Source organism: Rhinopithecus roxellana, chromosome 21 (assembly GCF_007565055.1).
Source record: "Rhinopithecus roxellana isolate Shanxi Qingling chromosome 21, ASM756505v1, whole genome shotgun sequence".
Lineage (NCBI taxonomy): Eukaryota > Metazoa > Chordata > Mammalia > Primates > Cercopithecidae > Rhinopithecus > Rhinopithecus roxellana.
The window spans coordinates 58,520,442-58,542,593 of NC_044569.1; the positions used below are offsets into that span (position 1 = coordinate 58,520,442).

General features: G+C 37.6%; 1 protein-coding gene across 1 annotated transcript in view; it reads left to right on the forward strand.

The window, feature by feature from the left end:
• Positions 1–22,152, forward strand: part of DYNAP (dynactin associated protein) — a 48,517-nt gene that overhangs the window by 24,986 nt on the left and 1,379 nt on the right. Inside the window, exons 2-3 of the mRNA XM_030925825.1 lie at positions 9,075–9,520; positions 19,794–19,958. Of these exons, the coding sequence (XP_030781685.1) occupies positions 9,075–9,520; positions 19,794–19,958 (611 nt within the window). The remainder of the gene's footprint in view (positions 1–9,074; positions 9,521–19,793; positions 19,959–22,152) is intronic.

Consider the following 22,152-nt stretch of genomic DNA (forward strand, 5'->3'; position numbering starts at 1 on the left):
GTGGATGCTCTATTTCCAGCCCTCAACACTACCGCTGTTTTGCTGCCCTGTCTTGTGTTAATAACATCTAGGCCTCCCTGATGCATTTAAAGATAAGTCACCAGTATTTGTATTTTTTCAGTGTTTTAGTTTGGTCTCTTTGAATGAATCACTTCTAAATATCTTTCATTTCTAATTCCCTTTTACTGTCTCCCCCAATATACTTTCCAAATATCAACTTTATTGAGATATAATTCACACATTATAAAATTTGCCAATTTACAATGTACACTTTTTCTTCTCCTATTATTCTTAACAAAGATGTGCAATAATTATAGAATGACCTTAATTAAATGATTGTTGGTTGAGTGAGGTAACCTCAGATTCACACACTAAACTTAGCTTGGGAGTCACTGAATGTTTCAGAGTTGATGTCTCATCAAGACATAGGGATAATAACCTTTCCTTCTTAGAGGGGTTATAAGAATTAAATTATGAACAGAGAGGTGCACCTACTCATTAAGCACACATCTTTTTATAGTGAATTTATTTATTCTGAATGAAGGAGGAAAAGACAATATTCTATTGATAAAAACACATTTGACATTTTTAATCTAATGTAATGTGGAATTAGAAATATTACTCATATGGGTCAAAACATATTTTTCAGCTACTTGTTTCCGTTTTGAGTGGTATTTATGATTATTATTACAATTGTAATAGTACTGGCAAGTGTGGAAAATACTGCTCAGGTGTTAACACTCATTTAGGAGGCTGCAGTGACATTTTGCAATAACAGATGGTGCTATTCATTCACTTATCTCTTCCCCATTAAAAATAAGTGACTTAGGTAAAAGTCAAATAGTAATTTTTATTTTTTAAGAAGTTTTTTTTTTTTTAATTTGAGTAATGAAGGGGCATGTTTGTGGTGCTAAAATAATTAAGAACTACCATTTAGAAGAATTTTTAAAATGTCAACTTTTATTTTAGATACAGGGGATACACGAACAGGTTTGCTATGTAGGAATATGGCATGATGCTGAGGTTTGGGGTATGGATCCCGTCACCCAGATAGTGGGCTTAGTACCTGATAAGTACTTTTTAAACCCACACCCTCTCCCTCTACCATACAGTATTCTATTGTGTCCATTGTTTCCATATTTATGTTTGTGTGCGCTTAATGTTAGCTCCCCCTTAGAAGTGAGAAAATGCAGCATATATTTTTCTGTTCCTACATTAATTTGCTTAGGATGATGGTCTCTAGTTCCATCCATGTTGCAGCAAAGGACATGATTTCATTCTTTTTATGGCAGCATAATACTCCATGTGTACATGTAACACATTTTCTTTATCCAGTCTATCATTGATGGACACCTGGGTTGATTCCACATCTTTGCTATTGTGAATCATGTAGCAGTGAACATATATGAGTGCATGTGTAGAAGAATAATTTGATTTATTCTGTGTGTCTCTCTACAAAACAGAATCCGGGGCAATAAGTTACAGTTACTGAGAAGACTTTGACTCAACGTAGAGAAGAATGATCTAGTAGTGTTAGTCAACTCAAGAGAAAATGTTGCACCCTAGAAAATGAATGAACTCCTGGTCATTGTAAGTTGACATAGAGTCTGGAAGATGGAGTTGACTTTTGTTCATTGGAGTTTGATCATATTTCTAGGTCCTTTTATCTAAAATACAATTGCATACATTTTTTAAAAGCAGAGTATTATCCGTAATCAAATACAACTACTTTGAGAGGCTGAGGTGGGCAGATCGCTTAAGCTCAGAAGTTTGAGATCAGCCTGGGCAACATGGCAAAACCCTGCCTCTATAAAAAATACAAAACATTAGTCGAGCATGGTGATATGTGCCTGTAGTCCCAGCTACTCAGGAGGCTGAGGTAGGAGGACTGCTTGAATCCAGGAGGTTGAGGCTGCAGTGAGTGCGATCATGCCAACTGTACTCTAGCCTGGGCGACAGAGTAAGACTCTGTCTTAAAAGAAAAAATATACAACTACTGTTACTTAAAAGAACTTTTACATTTATAAACAAAAGTTAATTATTATATATATTACCAGCTGCATTAAGACTAGAATGTAAGCTCCAATAACACAAGTAATCTATTTTATTTATTGCTTTTTGATCACTATTTCCAAAAAATCTGACTTGTATTACATTTTCAATAAACGTTTTCTGAATGAATGAAGAAAAGACACTATCATTAAAATGCATTTGGCATTTTTAATCAATCATTCAAAATGTATTTTTCAGCTGCTTGTTTCCATTTTGAGTAGTATTAATTATTAGTATTACAAGATACTATCTAATTTATTTTTCATTAATTTTAATCTGTTGAAAGGACATTCTGTCGCTGGTATTGGAAGTTGAGTAAAATAAAGAACCACTCTTATTTTTTATGATAATTACATAAGAGAATGTGCAAAAGTTTCCTTTTTTAAAATGTCTACATTTAGTGATTTTATGCAAAGCACTCACTGAATTAATACCAATCTGAGAAGAGTTTTGAAAATTTTTTTGCACCTCTGTGTATTTTTATAATGACTTTTCACACATTAAATTAATTGAATAATATTGGAAATCTAATTATCACTAACTGCACTATATTTTAAAACCTCTTGTCTGGCTTGTTAGTTACTATGCCAATAAAACAGTTAAAAAGGGAACTAAGATAAACTCTTTGCCTGAATATTGTCAAAAATCAAAGAACCGGAGCTGTCATATTGGTCTCAGCCAATGAATGAACTAAGTTGCTTTAATTATCATCAGACCATAGTGAAATTTCAGTCAAGGAGTTTGTGTGTGTGTTAGTCAAAATAGAAAACAAACTGGCATAGCATTCATAGATGAAACTAAAAGAGACCATCAAGTTTCTTTGGCTAAAGAATGGCCAAATATCAAAGCACTTTCACTGCTTTACTGACTAATAAGTGTTTCCAAATTCTTTTGGAAAAAAAAAAAAAAAAAAAAAAAAAACAGAGTGGAAGTATATGACTATGAAGATGGTGGGATACGCAACTGCAAGTGGCATCATATTCACAATCAAAGGTGCAAAATAATTTAAGGTGCACTTTTGTCCCTGGTATTGGGCAAAGTAACAATCCTGGATTTACCCATACGTTATTTGCACATCATATTAATCCGGGTGTTCTATTCTGAATAATATACTAATACCTGCATAAGAAATGTTCTTTGGGTGCAGCACACCAACATGGCACAAGTATACATATGTAACAAACTTGCACGTTATGCACATGTACCCTAGAACTTAAAGTATAATAAAAATAAAAAAAAAGAAAGAATGAATAGTACCTAGTATTTGATAGCACATGTTTATTATAGTCAAAATAATTTAATTGTACATTTTAAATTAACTCAAAGAGTATAACTGGATTTTTTGTAACACAAAGGATAAATAGTTGAGGGGATGGATACCCCATTTTCCATGATGTGATTATTAAACAATGCATGCCTGTATCAAAATATCTCATTTACCCCAAAACACTTACTATGTAATCACAAACATTAAAAAATTTAAAAAGAGAGAGAGAGAAAAAAAAAGAAATGTTCTTTGTCAATGTAAAGATTAGATGAATTTCGCAGAAACATATTTTTTAGTACCTCGTAATTTAGTCTTGCAACTGTGTAATTAATTAGGCATTTTGAAAGAGGAACATGCCAATTATTGTACAAACATCAGAAATAATTTATTAATCTGTAGGCTATCAAAATAAGGTATAAATACTAAAGAATGCTTGCAAAATTTTATCTATGCTGTGGTTATGGTGCCCCAGGGCCAAATTAAGATAGTATCTCCTCCCTGCCGTAATATGTTAGTGTATTATAAAGATGTAATCAACTGTTATAAAAGTCTACAGTGCTGCAGTAATTCTTCTTTATGAAGGTTTTAGAGGTTCAAGCTTCTTTCACTTTGCTACTCTGTGATTCATAGGATATTGCCTTGATCTCTTGAGTTGACTTACACTATTAGATCGTTCTTCTCTATGTTGAGTCAAAGTCAATGCATAAGGAGTAAGTAAGCTGATTATCATACAATGCATTAACCATCTTATTTCAGGAGTGACAAATCATAAAGGATGGCGTCCTTCCTCCCCAGCCCTCTCCTGCTCTGATTATAGCCTCTGTCCTCTGTTTGGCTGAGCTCAAATTTATTCATCTCTCTTAATCCCGTCTCACTCATAACAGTGCCTTATTATTTTTTATAGATGAACAACCTGATTTATTACACACAGAGACATATCCCTTCTTTATTCCCTATAACAGAGCATGAAGCCCTTGAGGCGAGATAGAGACCACACAACACATTGATCATTTGCAAAATACTTGATCTTTCTTAGCTTTGCCTTGAACTTGGACCCTGGTTTTCTGTTAGAGCATTGAGTTACTACTAATACAGAATGTGTCTTTGCATGGGGGGTTTTAAATGGTGATTTTAGTTGCAGGCACTCCAGGATTAGCAGGAGAAAATTGAATGATAGAACTTTCTGAACTGTTATTATGGGAAGTCTCCACACCACTTTTGGTCTCAATAATTTTATTTCTGAAATAGCCGGCAGGGATTGCTCTTGGTAAGCAATTGGTTTTCTTTTAGCTCTGATCATCTATGACCCCTTGTTTTTATACCTAATAGAAGCTCTGTTGTGGTATATCTTCGTAGGATGCACCTATGCTTGAAATATGGGGATATTTAATAAATACGCATCATAATATGATGATAATGGATGATGGGTGATCTTGCCTCATAATATTAATAAAGTACATGAAATAATAAAAGCTAGTGACCTGACTGGATTTAATTACTTTGAGAGATAATTTTATTTAAAGACTATATTTATCATTAAATAAAATGAAAATTTTGATTTATTCAGTACAAGTCTTGTTTTAAATATTGATCTACTAATAATTTTATTACATGTCACGAGATGGTTTAAAATTTTTGGAATAATTTTGCTTAAAAAATGCAACACAGAGCTTCTTTTTCTTCACATTTGTTCCATTGTTTTGTCCCTGTAGACACTCCAGAGTCCAAACAACCATGAAGCTCATAGTTCAGCATGTCAGTTTCTACTAACGTCACCAGTGGGGCTTGCACCAATATCAATGCTGTCTGCGTCAATCCAGGAACCCCTGAACCCTCAGAACTCCCAGAAAGACTATTCCAGAAGGACCAGATAATGTTTGTGATAGTATTGCTTGTTTCCCCAGTGATACTTCTGTGGCAGTACTCTTGGCTCAGTATTTATTGAATGGGTATATGTATGTAATAACATAGGAATTATATATTAGGAATTACATATATATACATGGAGAGAGTGTATATTTCTATAGAATGATGTGTGTATGTATATATACATATATACACATATATATGTGTGTATGCATATATGTGTGCATGTGTATAATATCTAATATCCCATATATATACACACACACATATATCCCATATATATATATGGAATGGGTAGGTAAACTAAGCTCAAGTAGCATGAGAAAGGTGTCAGTGTTCTCCAAGACTCTAAAGGTCCTGCTCTGTGGGAACCTGCCTTTTGCTGCAATCCCAATCCAGCTTCTGAGTTAGCCTGACTGTCTTTTCTTTACCCCTGTGGGCTCTGACTTCTTTTTCTTTTCAAACTTTTTATTATGGGAAATTTAAGACATGCAGAAAAGTAGAGCAAATAGTATAAAATAACCTCATATTTATATCATTCAGTTTCAACAAGTATCAACATTTTCCCGAATGTGTTTCATTTATCCTCTTTCATTCACTTTAGGTCTTTTGACTCGCAGGTAACTCCGCATACTTCTCTATCTGATAAGGACATTTTAAACAACATCACCACTTTTCTGTTACCATACTTATAAAAATTAACAGTAACTCCTTGATATTACCTAAAAGCCAATCTATATTTGAATTGTCCCTATTATCTCCCAAATTATAATTTTTGGTTTTAATGAGGATCTAAATAAAGTCCACACATTTCTTTGATTGTTATATATCTGAATCTCTTTTAGTCTAAAATAGTTTTTCCTCCCCGCTCACCCACCATTTTTTTTTAGATGGCATTGATTTGTTGAAGAAACTAGGTCATTTTCCATGTAGAATGTCCCACATTCAGGATTGGGTTGGTTGTTTCTTCCTGATACTTTTTGACTTGTTACTTTATCCTCTGTATCTCCTGCAAGCCACAGGCAAGAAAAATGTACAGGTGATGCATTCTACATTTTATTGCACACAAAGTCTGTTTTTTTCCACTTACTGTGATGCTAAGTCTACAGGTTCATGTGGTATCAGGCTGATAGCACTATCATAAAGTTCCTTCACTCTTCCACATAATGGCTTTAGTATCTATTGATAATCTTTACCTAGATTCACTTTTGTTTTCCCATTAGGGGTTGGAAACTGGTGATTTTCTGATTATATATTTCCCTCTACAATTATTAGAGTTCTTTGACAAGGATGAACCAACTATTTTATTACCTTGAAATGCAATCCTTAAAGAAAGGACTGCAGAAATATTTTAATATTTCATTTTATTTATTAATTTTCAAAGAGATGAGCTTGCTGCTACTGTAGCAACCTCCAGTGGTGAACCGTGAGGTTTGATTTTTAAGAGTCAATGTTATAATTCCTTTTTTGATGGTTTAGTTTTCCCTTCGGGCCAGTTAGGAGCCCCTTCAAGTTGACTCTTGTGTCTTATTGGCAGAATCTCACTAATCTTTGACAGATCTCTTGCTGAAGGAAAGAATGTCCTAGGAAAATCATTTTGTACTTTGCACACCTCAGACTTATAATTGGCTACCTCTCCAAGGACTACAAACTTTCTTTTGCCCTCCTGATTCTAATCTTAGTGTTTTTCTTTTTGTTTTTGTTTTGCTTTGTTTTTGGAGACAAAGTCTCACTCCATCCCCAGGCTGGAGTGCAGTGGTGTGATCTCGGCTCACTCTGCCTCCTGGGTTCAAGCAATTTTCATCCCTCAGCCTCCCAAGTAGCTGGGACTACAGGTGCTTGCCACCATGCCTGGCTAATTTTTGTGTTTTTAGTTGAGACGGGGTTTTGTCTTGTTGGCCAGGCTGGTCGTGAATTCTTGACTTCAAGTGAGCCGCCTGTCTTGGCCTCCCAAAGTGCTGGAATTACAGGTGTGATAATCTTAGTGTTTTTAACCTTGACTTAGAAACCTTACTTTGTTTCCCTGTGTTTTTCACTTTGATTTGGTGCCTAGGCTCAGATCTCCCATATTTCTGAGCTCCTGCCATATTGCTATATTTACTTCACCTCATATCATGATCCTAAGCCCTGAACCTGGCAGAAAACTGCCATTGCTCTGTGGGTGACATGTTTGGCAGCTCAGTTGGGTTATCCTGGCTTTGAATCCACCCCTCCTCTTTTTCTTGCCATTAGGCAGCATCTTCTGGAGGGTACTGGTCCTTGATACAACTTTAGCAGAGCTGAGGCAATGTGGATGTTGGGGTGAGCTTAAACAGAAGTAAGAGGATGTGTCTCCTTGTCGGCAAAAGTGAAATAAAACATTTTGATTTTCAAGCTGAAAGTTATCTTACCTACCATTTAATCCGGCCTCTTCATTTAATAACTGGAAATACACCTTCAGGAAAGTTGAATATTTTGCGAGAATTTATACAACTAGTTAGTGGCTGAGATGAACTAGTATCAGGCAAACTTAGAAACTTCTACTAAATATCATAGTTTTGAGACTTAAACTTAAGAATGTTTGATTTTTTAAAAAAAGCCTATTGTTTTGCCACATTCGTGCTACCTGTCTGCTTCATAATAACAAAAAGGATTTGTTGCCATGTCACGATAATCATCAGTACCAACCATAATCACAAGCATTGTATAGCATGCGCTAAATCCCAGGAAGTGAGATAAGAACTTTACACATGTATCTCATTTAAGCTGCACAACAACCCCATGTGCCAGGTTATATTATTATGCTTATTTTACAGATGAAGACTGTGAAAAGCAGAATTGGAATAATTTGCTCAAGGCAACACTGTAAATTGCAGAGCCAGGTTGGAAGCCAAGCTGTTTCTGGCTCCAGACTCTATGCCGTCCAACCACCACGTATTCAACCTCTCACTTGAACAGCTCTTTATAGTTCACAAAGCTATTTCATCCACATGAGTCTTTGTGCCAGTATTTTATGTCTACTAGCACTACTGTTACTAATTTTACAGATGAGGACATACACTCAAAGAGGATAAGCAATTTTCCAAGGGAAAATTAGCTTGCAGAAGTTAGACTCTCCTAAGGTCTGTCTGAAAATTGTCATGCTGACGACTCCTAATATGAGCTGAAGCGTAGCAGATGAATGTGTTTTGCCTAATAATTTAAAAGTAAGCCACTGGAAAATTCCTAGGGAGTGTAGTTAATGGAAGAATTTTGAGTTTTAATAGGCTCAGAAAGGAGAAAATTTTTATCAGGAGAATTTAGGCGATTCCTTATTGACAACATAAAGTCAACAACCTACTTGTGTACTGACCTTTGAGGATTTTGTTTTTTTAGCAAGATTTTCTTTATAAGATTCAGACATAAGAATAAGAAAGGATGAGAGTTGTGTGCAAGTTTCTTTACTCCAGTGGTAGGAAAAACTTAAGACCAATCATTGCCCAGGATGAAATGTAGAAATTTAACTTCATATTTATTATGAAAAGAACAAATAATAGTGACATTTACACACTTTTGGTGAGGCAAGTTGCATGTAAGTGGCAAATTATAAATAACAAGCACAAATTAAAATTATAAAGAAGTGACAATGACCTTCATTTTTCTTGAAATGATTTATTTCATTTTTACTATTTTTATTTAAATTGTTTTTAGGTGACACAAAATATATCCAGTGATTAGTCTTCGTGGAAAATTTTTCTTATTTGTCTCTTAGCCTGTGTAATAACAGCAGCAATTGCAGTACTCATTGTGGGCCTGGTCAATAAATATGAGGACAACAGTGCCTCCGTTATTATCCATGTACCCCTAGATGATGGGGAACCTAGAATAATCATTCCTGGAACAACCACATTGCCTATCTCTTAATCTACAGTGACCACGACAACAGAACTAACTACAGCACTTGTGCGTACAACTACCACAACAGATAATTCTACAATTTCAACTGAACTTACGACTATAAGGTCCTCTACCATCATGTCACCTGAACCTGCAGCCAACACAATTTCAACTGAACCTACAAACATAAATTCAGTAACCTTCACTTCAATGGAAGCTATTACCATAATGGAAAAAATAATCAGCAATTCAACGAAATCTACTACAATGAATAGTACCACCACTCCAACAGAATTTATCACTTCAGTTGAGCATAATAGCACCATAACAGTAATGGCCATGTCAACAGAAGTTATACCTAGTATTACTCCAACAGACCTTACAACAATAACCTCTTCAATGGAACAAACAACTCCTGAACCTACAACTATCCTAACTTCTGAACCTACCACGATAGCCATTCCCATTTCAAATGAATCTGTAAGTATCACCTCTTCCATTGATTCTGGAACCCATTTAACTATAGTTACTTAAACTGAACATACGTCCACAACAGAAATGGTCATTGCCTAGAAAATGAATTGTCAGCTGGGATGTTTTCCAACACTGAGACTTTAATCCTTACTTTTCTTTGTTTTCCCAAAGACCTGTAATTGATATCTACCATGATGTTTACATTTCTAAATGATCTCTCATGTGCTAGGTAACCTGAGAGGGGTGCTAGACTAACTGACGGGAGACACATTCAACCTGAATCCACAGAACACAGATTGCGCTACTTTTCTTTCCTAGACTTTGGGATCCTGATCTCAAATTCACTGCTAATGCTTCGTTTTACTTCTTTCCTTTTCCTTTTTTTGTAGAGACAAGGGTCTCACGATGTTGCCCAGGCTGATCTCGAAATCCTGGCCTCAAACAGTCCTCCCACCTCAGACTTCCAAAGCACTGGGATTATAGGCATGAGCCTTTGCAGGTACCTGGCCTCTTTCTTTATTTTTTGTTTTTTATTGAGGGCTAACATTCATAAAGTTCGTTAACGTAATATGTGCGCGTGTGCACGCACACACACACACACACACACCTGCCACACACATCAAGATACAGAATATTTCGGAGAGCAGAGCAAGATGGCCAAATAGGAACAGCTCCAGTCTCCAACTCCCAGCGTGAGCGACACAGAAGAATGGTGATTTCTGCATTTTCAACTGAGGTACTGGGGTCATCTCACTGGGGAGTGCCAGACAATCGGTGCTGGTCAGCTGCTGCACCCCCACCAGAGAGAGCTGAAGCAGGGCGAGGCATTGCCTCACCTGGGAAGCGCAAGGGGGAAGGGAATCCCTTTTCCTAGCCAGGCGAACTGAGACACACAACACCTGGAAAATCGGGTAATTCCCACCCCAATACTGCGTTTAAGCAAATGGGCACACCAGGAGATTATATCCACACCTGGCCGGGAGGGTCCCACGGCCACAGAGCCTCCCTCATTTCTAGCACAGCAGTCTGCAATCTAACCGCAAGGCAGCAGTGAGACTGGGGGAGGGGCGGCCGAGATTGCTGAGGCTTAAGTAGGTAAACAAAGCCACTGGGAAGCTCCAACTGGGTGGAGCTCACAGCAGCTCAAGGAAACCTGCCTGTCTCTGTAGACTCCACCTCTGAGGACAGGGCGCAGCTAAAAAAAACAACTAGGACAGCAGCAGAGGCCTGTGCAGACCCGAACGACTCTGTCTGACAGCTTTGAAGAGAGCAGGGGATCTCCCAACATGGAGGTTGAGATCTGAGAACAGACAGACTGTCTGCTCAAGTGGGTCCCTGACCCCTGAGTAGCCTAACTGGGAGACATCCCCCACTAAGGGCAGTGTGACACCCCACACCTCACACGGTGGGGTACACCCCTGAGAGGAAGCTCCCAAAGTAAGAATCAGACAGGTACACTCACTGTTCAGCAATATTCTATCTTCTGCAACCTCTGCTGCTGATACCCATGCACACAGGGTCTGGAGTGGACCTCAAGCAATCTCCAACAGACCTACAGCTGAGGGTCCTGACTATTAGAAGGAAAACTATGAAACAGGAAGAACACCTATACCAAAACACCATCAGTACGTCACCATCATCAAAGACCAGAGGCAGTTAAAACTACAAAGATGGGGAAGAAGCAGGGCAGAAAAGCTGGAAATTCAAAAAATAAGACTGCATCTCCTCCTGCAAAGGGGCACAGCTCATTGCCAGCAATGGATCAAAGCTGGTCAGAGAATGACTTTGATGAGATGAGAGAAGAAGGCTTCAGTCCATCAAACTTCTCAGAGCTAAAGGAGGAATTACGTACCCAGCACAAAGAAACTAAAAATCTTGAAAAAAGAGTGGAAGAATTGATAGCTAGATTAATTAATGCAGAGAAGGTCATAAATGAAATGACAGAGATGAAAACCATGACACGAGAAATACGTGACAAATGCACAAGCATCAGTAACAGACTTTATCAACTGGAAGAAAGAGTATCAGCGATTGAGGATCAAATGAATGAAATGAAGCAAGAAGAGAAAACAAAAGAAAAAAGAAGAAAAAGAAATGAACAAAGCCTGCAAGAAGTATGGGATTATGTAAAAAGACCAAATCTACGTCTGATTGGGGTGCCTGAAAGTGAAGGGGGAAATGGAAGCAAGCTGGAAAGCACTCTTCAGGATATCATCCAGGAAAACTTCCCCAACCTAGTAGGGCAGGCCAACATTCAAATTCAGGAAATACAGAGAACACCACAAATATATTCCTCGAGAAGAGCAACTCCAAGACTCATAATTGCCAGATTCACCAAAGTTGAAATGACAGAAAACATCTTAAGGGTAGCCAGAGAGAAAGGTCAGGTTACCCACAAAGGGAAGCCCATCAGACTAACAGCAGACCTCTTGGTGGAAACTCTACAAGCCAGAAGAGAGTGGGGGCCAATATTCAACATTCTTAAAGAAAAGAATTTTCAACCCAGAATTTCATATCCAGCCAAACTAAGTTTCATCAGTGAAGGAGAAATAAAATCCTTTACAGATAAGCAAATGCTTAGAGATTTTGTCACCACCAGGCCTGCCCTACGAGAGACCCTGAAGGAAGCCCTAAACATGGAAAGGAACAACTGGTACCAGCCATTGCAAAAACATGCCAAAATGTAAAGACCATCGAGGCTAGGAAGAAACTGCATCAACTAAAGAGTAAAAAAGCCAGTTAATATCATAATGGCAGGATCAAGTTCACACATAACAATATTAACCTTAAATGTAAATGGACTAAATGTTCCAATTAAAAGACACAGACTGGCAAATTGGATCAAGAGTCAAGACCCATCAGTCTGCTGTATTCAGGAGACCCATCTCACATGCAGAGACATACATAGGCTCAAATAAAGTGATGGAGGAAGATCTACCAAGCAAATGGAGAACAAAAAAAAAAAAAAAAAAAAAAAGCAGGGGTTGCAATCCTAGTCTCTGATAAAACAGACTTTAAAGCATTAAAGATCAAAAGAGACAAAGAAGGCCATTACATAATGGTAAAGGGATCAATTCAACAGGAAGAGCTAACTATCCTAAATATATATGCACCCAATACAGGAGCACCCAAATTCATAAAGGAAGTCCTTGGAGACTTACAAAGAGACTTAGACTCCCATACAATAATAATGGGAGACTTCAACACTCCACTGTCAACATTAGACAGATCAACGAGACAGAAAGTTAACAAGGATATCCAGGAATTGAACTCATCTCTGCACCAAGCGGACCTAACAAACATCCATAGAACTCTCCACCTCAAATCAACAGAATATACATTCTTCTCAGCACCACATCGCACTTATTCCAAAATTGACCACGTAATTGGAAGTAAAGCACTCCTTAGCAAATGTAAAAGAACAGAAATTATAACAAACTCTCTCTCAGACCACAGTGCAATCAAACTAAAACTCAGAACGAAGAAACTCAATCAAAACCGCTCGAGTACATGGAAACTGAACAACCTGCTCCTGAATGACTACTGGGTACATAACGAAATGAAGGCAATAATAAAGATGTTCTTTGAAACCAATGAGAACAAAGATACAACATACCAGATTCTCTGGGACACATTTAAAGCAGTGTGTAGAGGGAAATTTATAGCACTAAATGCCCACAAGAGAAAGCTGGAAAGATCTAAAATTGGCAATCTAACATCACAATTAAAAGAACTGGAGAAGCAAGAGCAAACACATTCAAATGCTAGCAGAAGGCAAGAAATAACTAAGATCAGAGCAGAACTGAAAGAGATAGAGACACAAACACCCTCCAAAAAATCAATGAATCCAGGAGTTGGTTTCTTGAAAAAATCAACAAAATTGACAGGCCGCTAGCAAGACTAATAAAAAAGAAAAGAGAGAAGAATCAAATAGATGCAATAAAAAATGATAAAGGGGATGTCACCACCGACCCCACAGAAATACAAACTACCATCAGAGAATACTATAAACACCTCTACGCAAGTAAACTAGAAAATCTAGAAGAAATGGATAATTTCCTGGACACTTACACTCTCCCAAGGCTAAACCAGGAAGAAGTTGAATCCCTGAATAGACCAATAGCAGGCTCTGAAATTGAGGCAACAATTAATAGCCTACCCACCAAAAAAAGTCCAGGAGCAGATGGATTCACAGCTGAATTCTACCAGAGGTACAAGGAGGAGCTGGTACCATTCCTTCTGAAAGTATTCCAATCAATTGAAAAAGAGGGAATCCTCCCTAACTCATTTTATGAGGGCAACATCATCCTGATACCAAAGACAGGCAGAGACACACACAAAAAAGAGAATTTTAGACCAATATCCCTGATGAACATCGATGCAAAAATCCTCAATAAAATACTGGCAAACCAGATTCAACAGCACATCAAAAAGCTTATCCACCATCATCAAGTGGGCTTCATCCCTGGGATGCAAGGCTGGTTCAACATTCGCAAATCAATAAACGTAATGCAGCATGTAAACAGAACCAAAGCCAAGAACCACATGATTATCTCAATAGATGCAGAAAAGGCTTTTGACAAAATTCAACAGCCCTTCATGCTAAAAAACGCTCAATAAATTCGGTATTGATGGAACGTACCTCAAAATAATAATAGCTATTTATGACAAACCCACAGCCAATATCATACTGAATGGGCAAAAACTGGAAAAATTCCCTTTGAAAACTGACACAAGACAGGGATGTCCTCTCTCACCACTCCTATTCAGCATAGTCTTGGAAGTTCTGGCTAGGGCAATCAGGCAAGAGAAAGAAATCAAAGGTATCCAGTTAGGAAAAGAAGAAGTCAAATTGTCCCTGTTTGCAGATGACGTGTTTGTGTATTTAGAAAACCCCATTGTCTCAGCCCAAAATCTCCTTAAGCTGATAAGCAACTTCAGCAAAGTCTCAGGATACAAAATTAATGTGCAAAAATCACAAGCATTCTTATACACCAGTAACAGACAAACAGAGAGCCAATTCAGGAATGAACTTCCATTCACAATTGCTTCAAAGAGAATCAAATACCTAGGAATCCAACTTACAAGGGATGTAAAGGACCTCTTCAAGGAGAACTACAAACCACTGCTCAGTGAAATCAAAGAGGACACTAACAAATGGAAGAACATACCATGCTCACGGATAGGAAGAATCAATGTCGTGAAAATGGCCATACTGCCCAAGGTTATTTATAGATTCAATGCCATCCCCATCAAGCTACCAATGACTTTCTTCACAGAATTGGAAAAAACGGCTTTAAAGTTCATATGGAACCAAAAAAGAGCCCGCATTGCCAAGACAATCCTAAGTCAAAAGAACAAAGCTGGAGGCATCACGCTACCTGACTTCAAACTATACTACAAGGCCACAGTAACCAAAGCAGCATGGTACTGGTACCAACACAGAGATATAGACCAATGGAACAGAACAGAGTCCTCAGAAATAATACCACACATCTACAGCCATCTGATCTTCGACAAACCTGAGAGAAACAAGAAATGGGGAAAGGATTCCCTATTTAATAAATGGTGCTGGGAAAATTGGCTAGCCATAAGTAGAAAGCTGAAACTGGATCCTTTCCTTACTCCTTATACGAAGATTAATTCAAGATGGATTAAAGACTTAAATGTTAGACCTAATACCATAAAAACCCTAGAAGAAAACCTAGGTAGTACCATTCAGGACATAGGCATGGGCAAGGACTTCATGTCTAAAACACCAAAAGCAACGGCAGCAAAAGCAAAAATTGACAAATGGGATATGATTGAACTAAAGAGCTTCTGCACAGCAAAAGAAACTGCCATCAGAGTGAACAGGCAACCTACAGAATGGGAGAAAATTTTTGCAGTCTACTCATCTGACAAAGGGCTGATATCCAGAATCTACAAAGAACTCAAACAAATTTACAAGAAAAAAACAAACAACCCCATCAAAAAGTGGGGAAAGGATATGAACAGACATTTCTCAAAAGAAGATATTCATACAGCCAACAGACACATGAAAAAATGCTCATCATCACTGGCCATCAGAGAGATGCAAATCAAAACCACAATAAGATACCATCTCACACCAGTTAGAATGGCAATCATTAAAAAGTCAGGAAACAACAGGTGCTGGAGAGGATGTGGAGAAATAGGAACACTTTTACACTGTTGGTGGGATTGTAAACTAGTTCAACCATTATGGAAAACAGTATAGCGATTCCTCAAGGATCTAGAACTAGATGTACCATATGACCCAGCCATCCCACTACTGGGTATATACCCAAAGGATTATAAATCATGCTGCTATAAACACACATGCACACGTATGTTTATTGTGGCACTATTCACAATAGCAAAGACTTGGAATCAACCCAAATGTCCATCTGTGACAGACTAGATTAAGAAAATGTGGCACATATACACCATGGAATACTATGCAGCCATAAAAAAGGATGAGTTTGCGTCCTTTGTAGGGACATGGATGCAGCTGGAAACCATCATTCTTAGCAAACTATCACAAGAAGAGAAAACCAAACACCGCATGTTCTCACTCATAGGTGGGAAGTGAACAATGACATCACTTGGACTCGCGAAGGGGAACATCACACACCGGGGCCTATCATGGGGAGAGGGTGGGGTGAGGGATTGCATTGGGAGTTATACCTGATATAAATGATGAATTGAGGGGTGCTGACGTGTTGATGGGTGCAGCACACCAACATGGCACAAGTATACATATGTAACAAATCTGCACGTTATGCACATGTACCCTAGAACTTAAAGTGTAATAAAAAAAAAAAGAAAGAAAGAAAGAAAGAAAGAAAGAAAGAAAGAAAGAAAGAAAGAAAGAAAGAAAGAAAGAAAGAAAGAAAGAAAGAAAGAAAGAAAAAAGAAAGAAATGTTTCTATGGCCGTAGGATATACAAATAGACCCTTTAACTTTCTGTATACACCTTCATGTAAACATAAACCAATGTCAGTATTTACTTATTAAGCTCCATTTTTACAATTTGATGCTTAGAATTTTTAGACTTGTCAGAACTCAGGTTTCTAAATATGCTGAAAAACCAGATATTAATCCTAGATATTAATATTCCTAAGAAAGAAATCCTCCAAAAAACCATGTCAAAATATGACTATTTTGTCTGCTTTTTATAAAATATTTTATTCCAGAAACCAAGCCTTCAGTGTATAGTTATCATAATCATATATCTGTATCATATACAGATTTTATGTATCTATTTATATCCAACAAAATTATGTTTGACTTCAGAGAAAAGGAAGGACATGTAATGAAAATTAAAATGGTGAGTTAAAATTCACTGCCTGAAGAATGAGTGAAACATGTGTGAAGAAATAGCTTGCTTTTGTCATATGGAGCTGTGGTAATCAGCCTGTATAACTCACGAGATAAACCAAAGAAGAAAGTCCTGTTTCTCAGTACGTGTTAATACAAGACTCCTATGGAGGATTTCTGGTTCACCAAAAGAACCAAGATCTTCAGTCCCTGGGTTGGTGTCTGGAAGTTTGCTTGGTCAGTTGCTCAGGCAACCCTGTAATTGGATCTTCAAGATGTCCAAATACTCAGGTGGAAAAAATATATATATACTTGGCCAGGTATGTATCATCTTGATAGTTTTTCTAGATAGTAACAAATGTAAAGATGTTTACAAATATTAGCTTACTTTGTTTTTTTTTTTTACAGCATATATCTGGATAGCTGACTAAATATTTTTCTTTATTATATTATTCAGGCATAGATACAACAATATTTTTCTCTTCAGACCAAATTCAATAATGGAATTTTAAAAGTATTTGAAGATTATAAACACAACAAAAATAAATGTTGGTGTCCTTGTTTTTCTGTTAGGGATCTAAGAAATCTCAAGTTAATTTTTATAAAGTTAGGGTAAAAAACTTATAGAATGTACTTTAGTAAGTACAACTAATGCATTTCAGTTGCCTGTGGCCATTATTAGCTAATGCTGATTATGCTAATGCTAGTTAAACATTATTTACAGCTCTTCAACTCTTCCAGTTTGGAAAAGAGACTCCACCTGTACTGAGTCAGAGCAACCTGACACAGTAAAATTATTACTTAGGCTGCAACCAAGCCTAGATCACAGGTTCCCCATCCTTAGTGTAGACCCACCCATCACCTTCCTCTCTGAAAGGGCTGGGATTCTAACAGGGCCAGAAAATTCTGGGAAACTGCCCCGCTGAGTGAGTTTCACTTTGTTTGCAAAGTGCATTAAAATGTTCAGGTTCACCAGCCACAAGCAAATCGGATGTAATGAAAACAACAGGATCAGCATCTAGTTAAATAAGCAAGGGTATTAACAAAGATAAATTCAACTTCCTCAAATTTGCATAATGAATAGAAAGTAGAATTTTGTTTATTCATATTTGATAAACATGGGACTGATATCTGTTTCTTTGATATTATACTTACAGAAAAAATTAACTTAGCTAATTGTCTACTGCCAGGAGTATCCCATCTTATTTAATGACAATTTTATATTTTTGTATTTTTAATGATAATTCCTAATGGGTCAATGATTATATATCATTCTGGTTTGACAGTTTTCATGGAACTCACTGGTTCATTGGCCAGTAATTTCTATAAATATTAGTAATGGGTTATTAAATCAACACAAAGACAACTAGTGGCAGTGGTGGTAGTAATTAAAATACTATTGCTGTTAACAGTAATGATAGTTAACACCTATTCAGTGAGTATTATGTGCCAGACATTGCTCCAAGCATCTGGCAGTTACTTACTCAGTGATCATATGAGCAAATCTGTAAGTGGGTAATTTTAGTATTCTCCTTTTGAAGTTGATTGAGGAGTGACCAAAGATCACCTTGATTCACAGCTAGAAAGTAAACATTAGCATCCTGTGAGATGAAGAGCCTTACATAATTCTACATTATGTTTCATATGTAATAAAACTTTTGGCTGGGTATAGCAGCTCATGCTTATGATGCCAGTACCTTGGGAGGGCAGAGCCAGAGGATTGCTTGAGCCCGGGAGTTCTAGACCAGCCTGGGCAACATATGGAGACCCCATCGCTATGAAAAATAACATCAAAAATAATTAAATGAGCATAATGGCATATGCCTGTAGTCATGGCTACTCGGAAGGCTGAGATGAGAGGACTGCTTGAGCTTGGGAGGTCAAGGTTTCAGTGAACCATGATTGTGTCACTGCACTACAGCCTGGGTTACAGAGGGAGAGCCCATCTCAACAAAACATAACAAAACAAAACTAACAAAAACTTTTCCACAAGATCCATAAATTCCTGAATCTACTCCTCTCTCACGTTCACTTTATCTTATCCTTCCCCTCTTTTAACACACCCCTTCCCTGAAGTCTTTCCCCGCCAACTCAGTCATTTTCAATCCATATTCACCTCTTCTGAATAATTTATAATTATTGCATTTATTTGTTAATTATACACTAATCTGTTTTGTCTCCCTGTTAGCACATAGACTCCTTGAGAGTAGAAACCTGTATTGTTGTGGACTGTTTTTACATTGCTCTATGCCCAAGAGGAACCCAGCAAAAGCATACTGTAAATTTGACCAATGGTTTGTCTTCTGTATCACTGTCATAGGCTTGCAAGTTCCATTGGATAGAGCATGGTATGAATTATGCAAAGCAGTCACTTTGTGTAAAAATTTTTCACTAGTATCATGTAGTATAGTATATACTACATTACTATATTAGCATAGCATGGTGTAGCATAACAATATACTATTCCTAGTATAGTGTAGTGGAGTACATGGACCTTAACACCAGAAGGTCCGAGCTCCCATGCTCGCTGTTGTGTCATGATGACAAATCATTTCAACTCTTTTTACTTCAATATTTTCATTTCCAAAATGACCTGAGCAGGTTGTACCCAATAAGATGCAAGGACTTCATTCAGCTCACCATCCTCTTCCTTATAGAGACTTCTTAATATATGCTCCACATAAGGCAGCTTGCAATGTTAAGGATATTCAATCCATTTGTGTAATATGAGGAAGAAGATACACATTCCTGAACTAGAACTTTAGTAACTTATCAAAATTAGTTAAAGTATAATATATAATAATATGTCTAGATTTTTTTTTTATCTTCAGAGCATAAGAAAACATTTATTCCTTTTAAAAGTCATACTCTTAGGTATGTTTGATAGAAGAGTTTTATTTTAGCAATTCAACACCATGGTTTCCTAGGCTTCCTACTCACTTCTAGTTTGCCTTTGTAGCCAACCACATGTCCAAATGACCAAGAGGCTCACAGTTCCATATGCTGGTGTCCACCTTCAAATGATATAACCAGTGATGCCTCTCCCAACTTAACTGGGGTCTGCACGAGCCCAGGAGTCCTTGCACATTCAAGATGTCTACAATCAGAATCCGGTAACACACAGGTAATGTTTAGCACAGGAGCTTTTATTCAGGTTGGGATGTGCTCTCTAAGGGCATGTACTTTGCCTATTATTTCCCAAGAAATGTATTTAATTACTTAATTCATTTACATTTGTATTAAGCATCTGCTGTATTCTCAGTATAGGTACACGTCACTGTGAGGCAATTCACAAGAAAATAAATATTTGCTAGTCTCTGTTTTCCAAGAGCTAATGTTCTAATTGGGGACTCAAATATCCATAATAGATACGGAACATACATGAAAATCAAAGGAATAAGTATAAGGTGCAAATGCAAGATTAAGGAGGGGCGGGTGAATAAGAAGGTTGGCAATATTAGGGTTTAATTCACCATTAGGCTCTGATGGGAGACTGTCATATTTAAAATTTCCCAGGTCCTATTATTTTGGCGATCACCTTATTTTCTTACTCTGTGGAGCCTCTGAACCTGTGTGTGGCACTTTCTTTAACTCCCTGGGTTCTGTCCTCTGGTGTATATCACCTTGACACAGAAACCTTACTGTTCTCTGGAGTGTCTCCACTAGCGTTGGACACCAGACTTGGCTCCCCTTGGTTCCTGACCTCATGTCCTGTAGGCTGAATGAACTTTAACTCATGAATGTATCTTTAAGTCTTCAGCCATTGTATAGAAATTTAACATTGACTATAAATTACCGATATGCTTGGCAGTTTGGTTTGGTTCCACACACTCTGGCATTCCTTCCTTTCCCTGCTTAGTCTTGTTATAGAAACTCAGTAGAGAGCCTCTGAGCCTTGTTTTTGGATTCTGGACAAAACAACATGAACTTTATACTGTTTCTGGGACAATGTGAAATAATAAATAAGCTCAGTAGGATGGAGTTAGAAAATGTTTCTTCTTGTTTGCAGAGGTAAAGTAATCCATATCAATCATGGAATTGAAGGAGGTCTTCAATAACATCAAGGCTGCTGGCTCTTTTTTTTATTTTTATTTTTTATTTTTTGTTTTTTGAGGCAGGGTCTCACTCTGTAACCTAGGCTGGAGTGCAATGGCACAATCACGTCTCACTGCAGCTTCACCCTTCTGGGATTAAAAAATCCTCCCATCTCAGCCTGCCAAGTAGCTAGGACCACATGCATATGCCACCATGCCTGGCTAATTTTTGTATTTTTTGTAGAGATGAGGTCTTGCCATGTAGCCCAGGCTGGTCTCAACCTCCTGGGCTCAAGGGATCCACCCACCTTAGCCTCCCCCAATGGTAGGATTACAAGTGTGAACCTCCATGCCCAGCCTCTGCTGGTTCTTAAACTTGACTGCATATTGGAATCACCTGGGGACTGTTTAGGGCAAATCAAATGCCTGAGCCCCACCCCAGACCAATTAAATCAGAAACTCTGGGGGGTGGGGCCCATACAACAATAGTTTTTAAAAGCTACCCAGATGAATCTAATGTACAACTAGTGATGAAAATGGCTGATCTAGTCCCATTAAATTATTTTAAAATTAAGGAAAATATGGCTCAGGAAAGTTTAGAGAGTTGCTAGAACTCGCACGGTTTTTGTCAGAAGGGGCCAAAGCAGGAGGAGAACATAGTTTCCTTTTGTCTGATCATGCGTGTTTAATGTCACTAAAGGGCTCTTTTTAAGTTTGTGTAATGCAGTATTATAGAATCCTCTCCCAGATGTACATAAGCCTTTTTGCCACTTTCTTTTCTTGAACCTCCTTTTCAGTGCCTCCCATCAAGGAAAGAGGATGTTATTTGTCCTAGGGCTAACTTGGTCTTAGGGGCCCTCATTTCCCTGGCCTTGGTGACCACTGCCCTCATTCTTTTGCTGCTGTCTTGGTATCATCAGGCTTTTCATGAAACTCTAGTCTTCCAACAAATACCATGGCCCATATTTTGTAATATTTCAGACCTACTGTATTCTGTCTGAAAGGTACAAGTTTTGTGTTCTATTCCTTGAAGATCTTGCTTTCATCCAGGTAATTATGAAATAATCTGTTGGACTCCAAAGCCCTTGTTTCTAAATTCTATATTATACTGCATCAAAACCAAATATAATATTTTTGAAAAGTGGTAACTTTATGTATGTTATTTTTAATCTTCTCAATAACAATATAAGATGTTGTGCTCACATTAAAAAAAAAGGTAGGAGTGAGAGAGAGAAGAATAGGAGGAACACAGAGGATTTTTTAGAGCAGTGAGACTACTCTGCA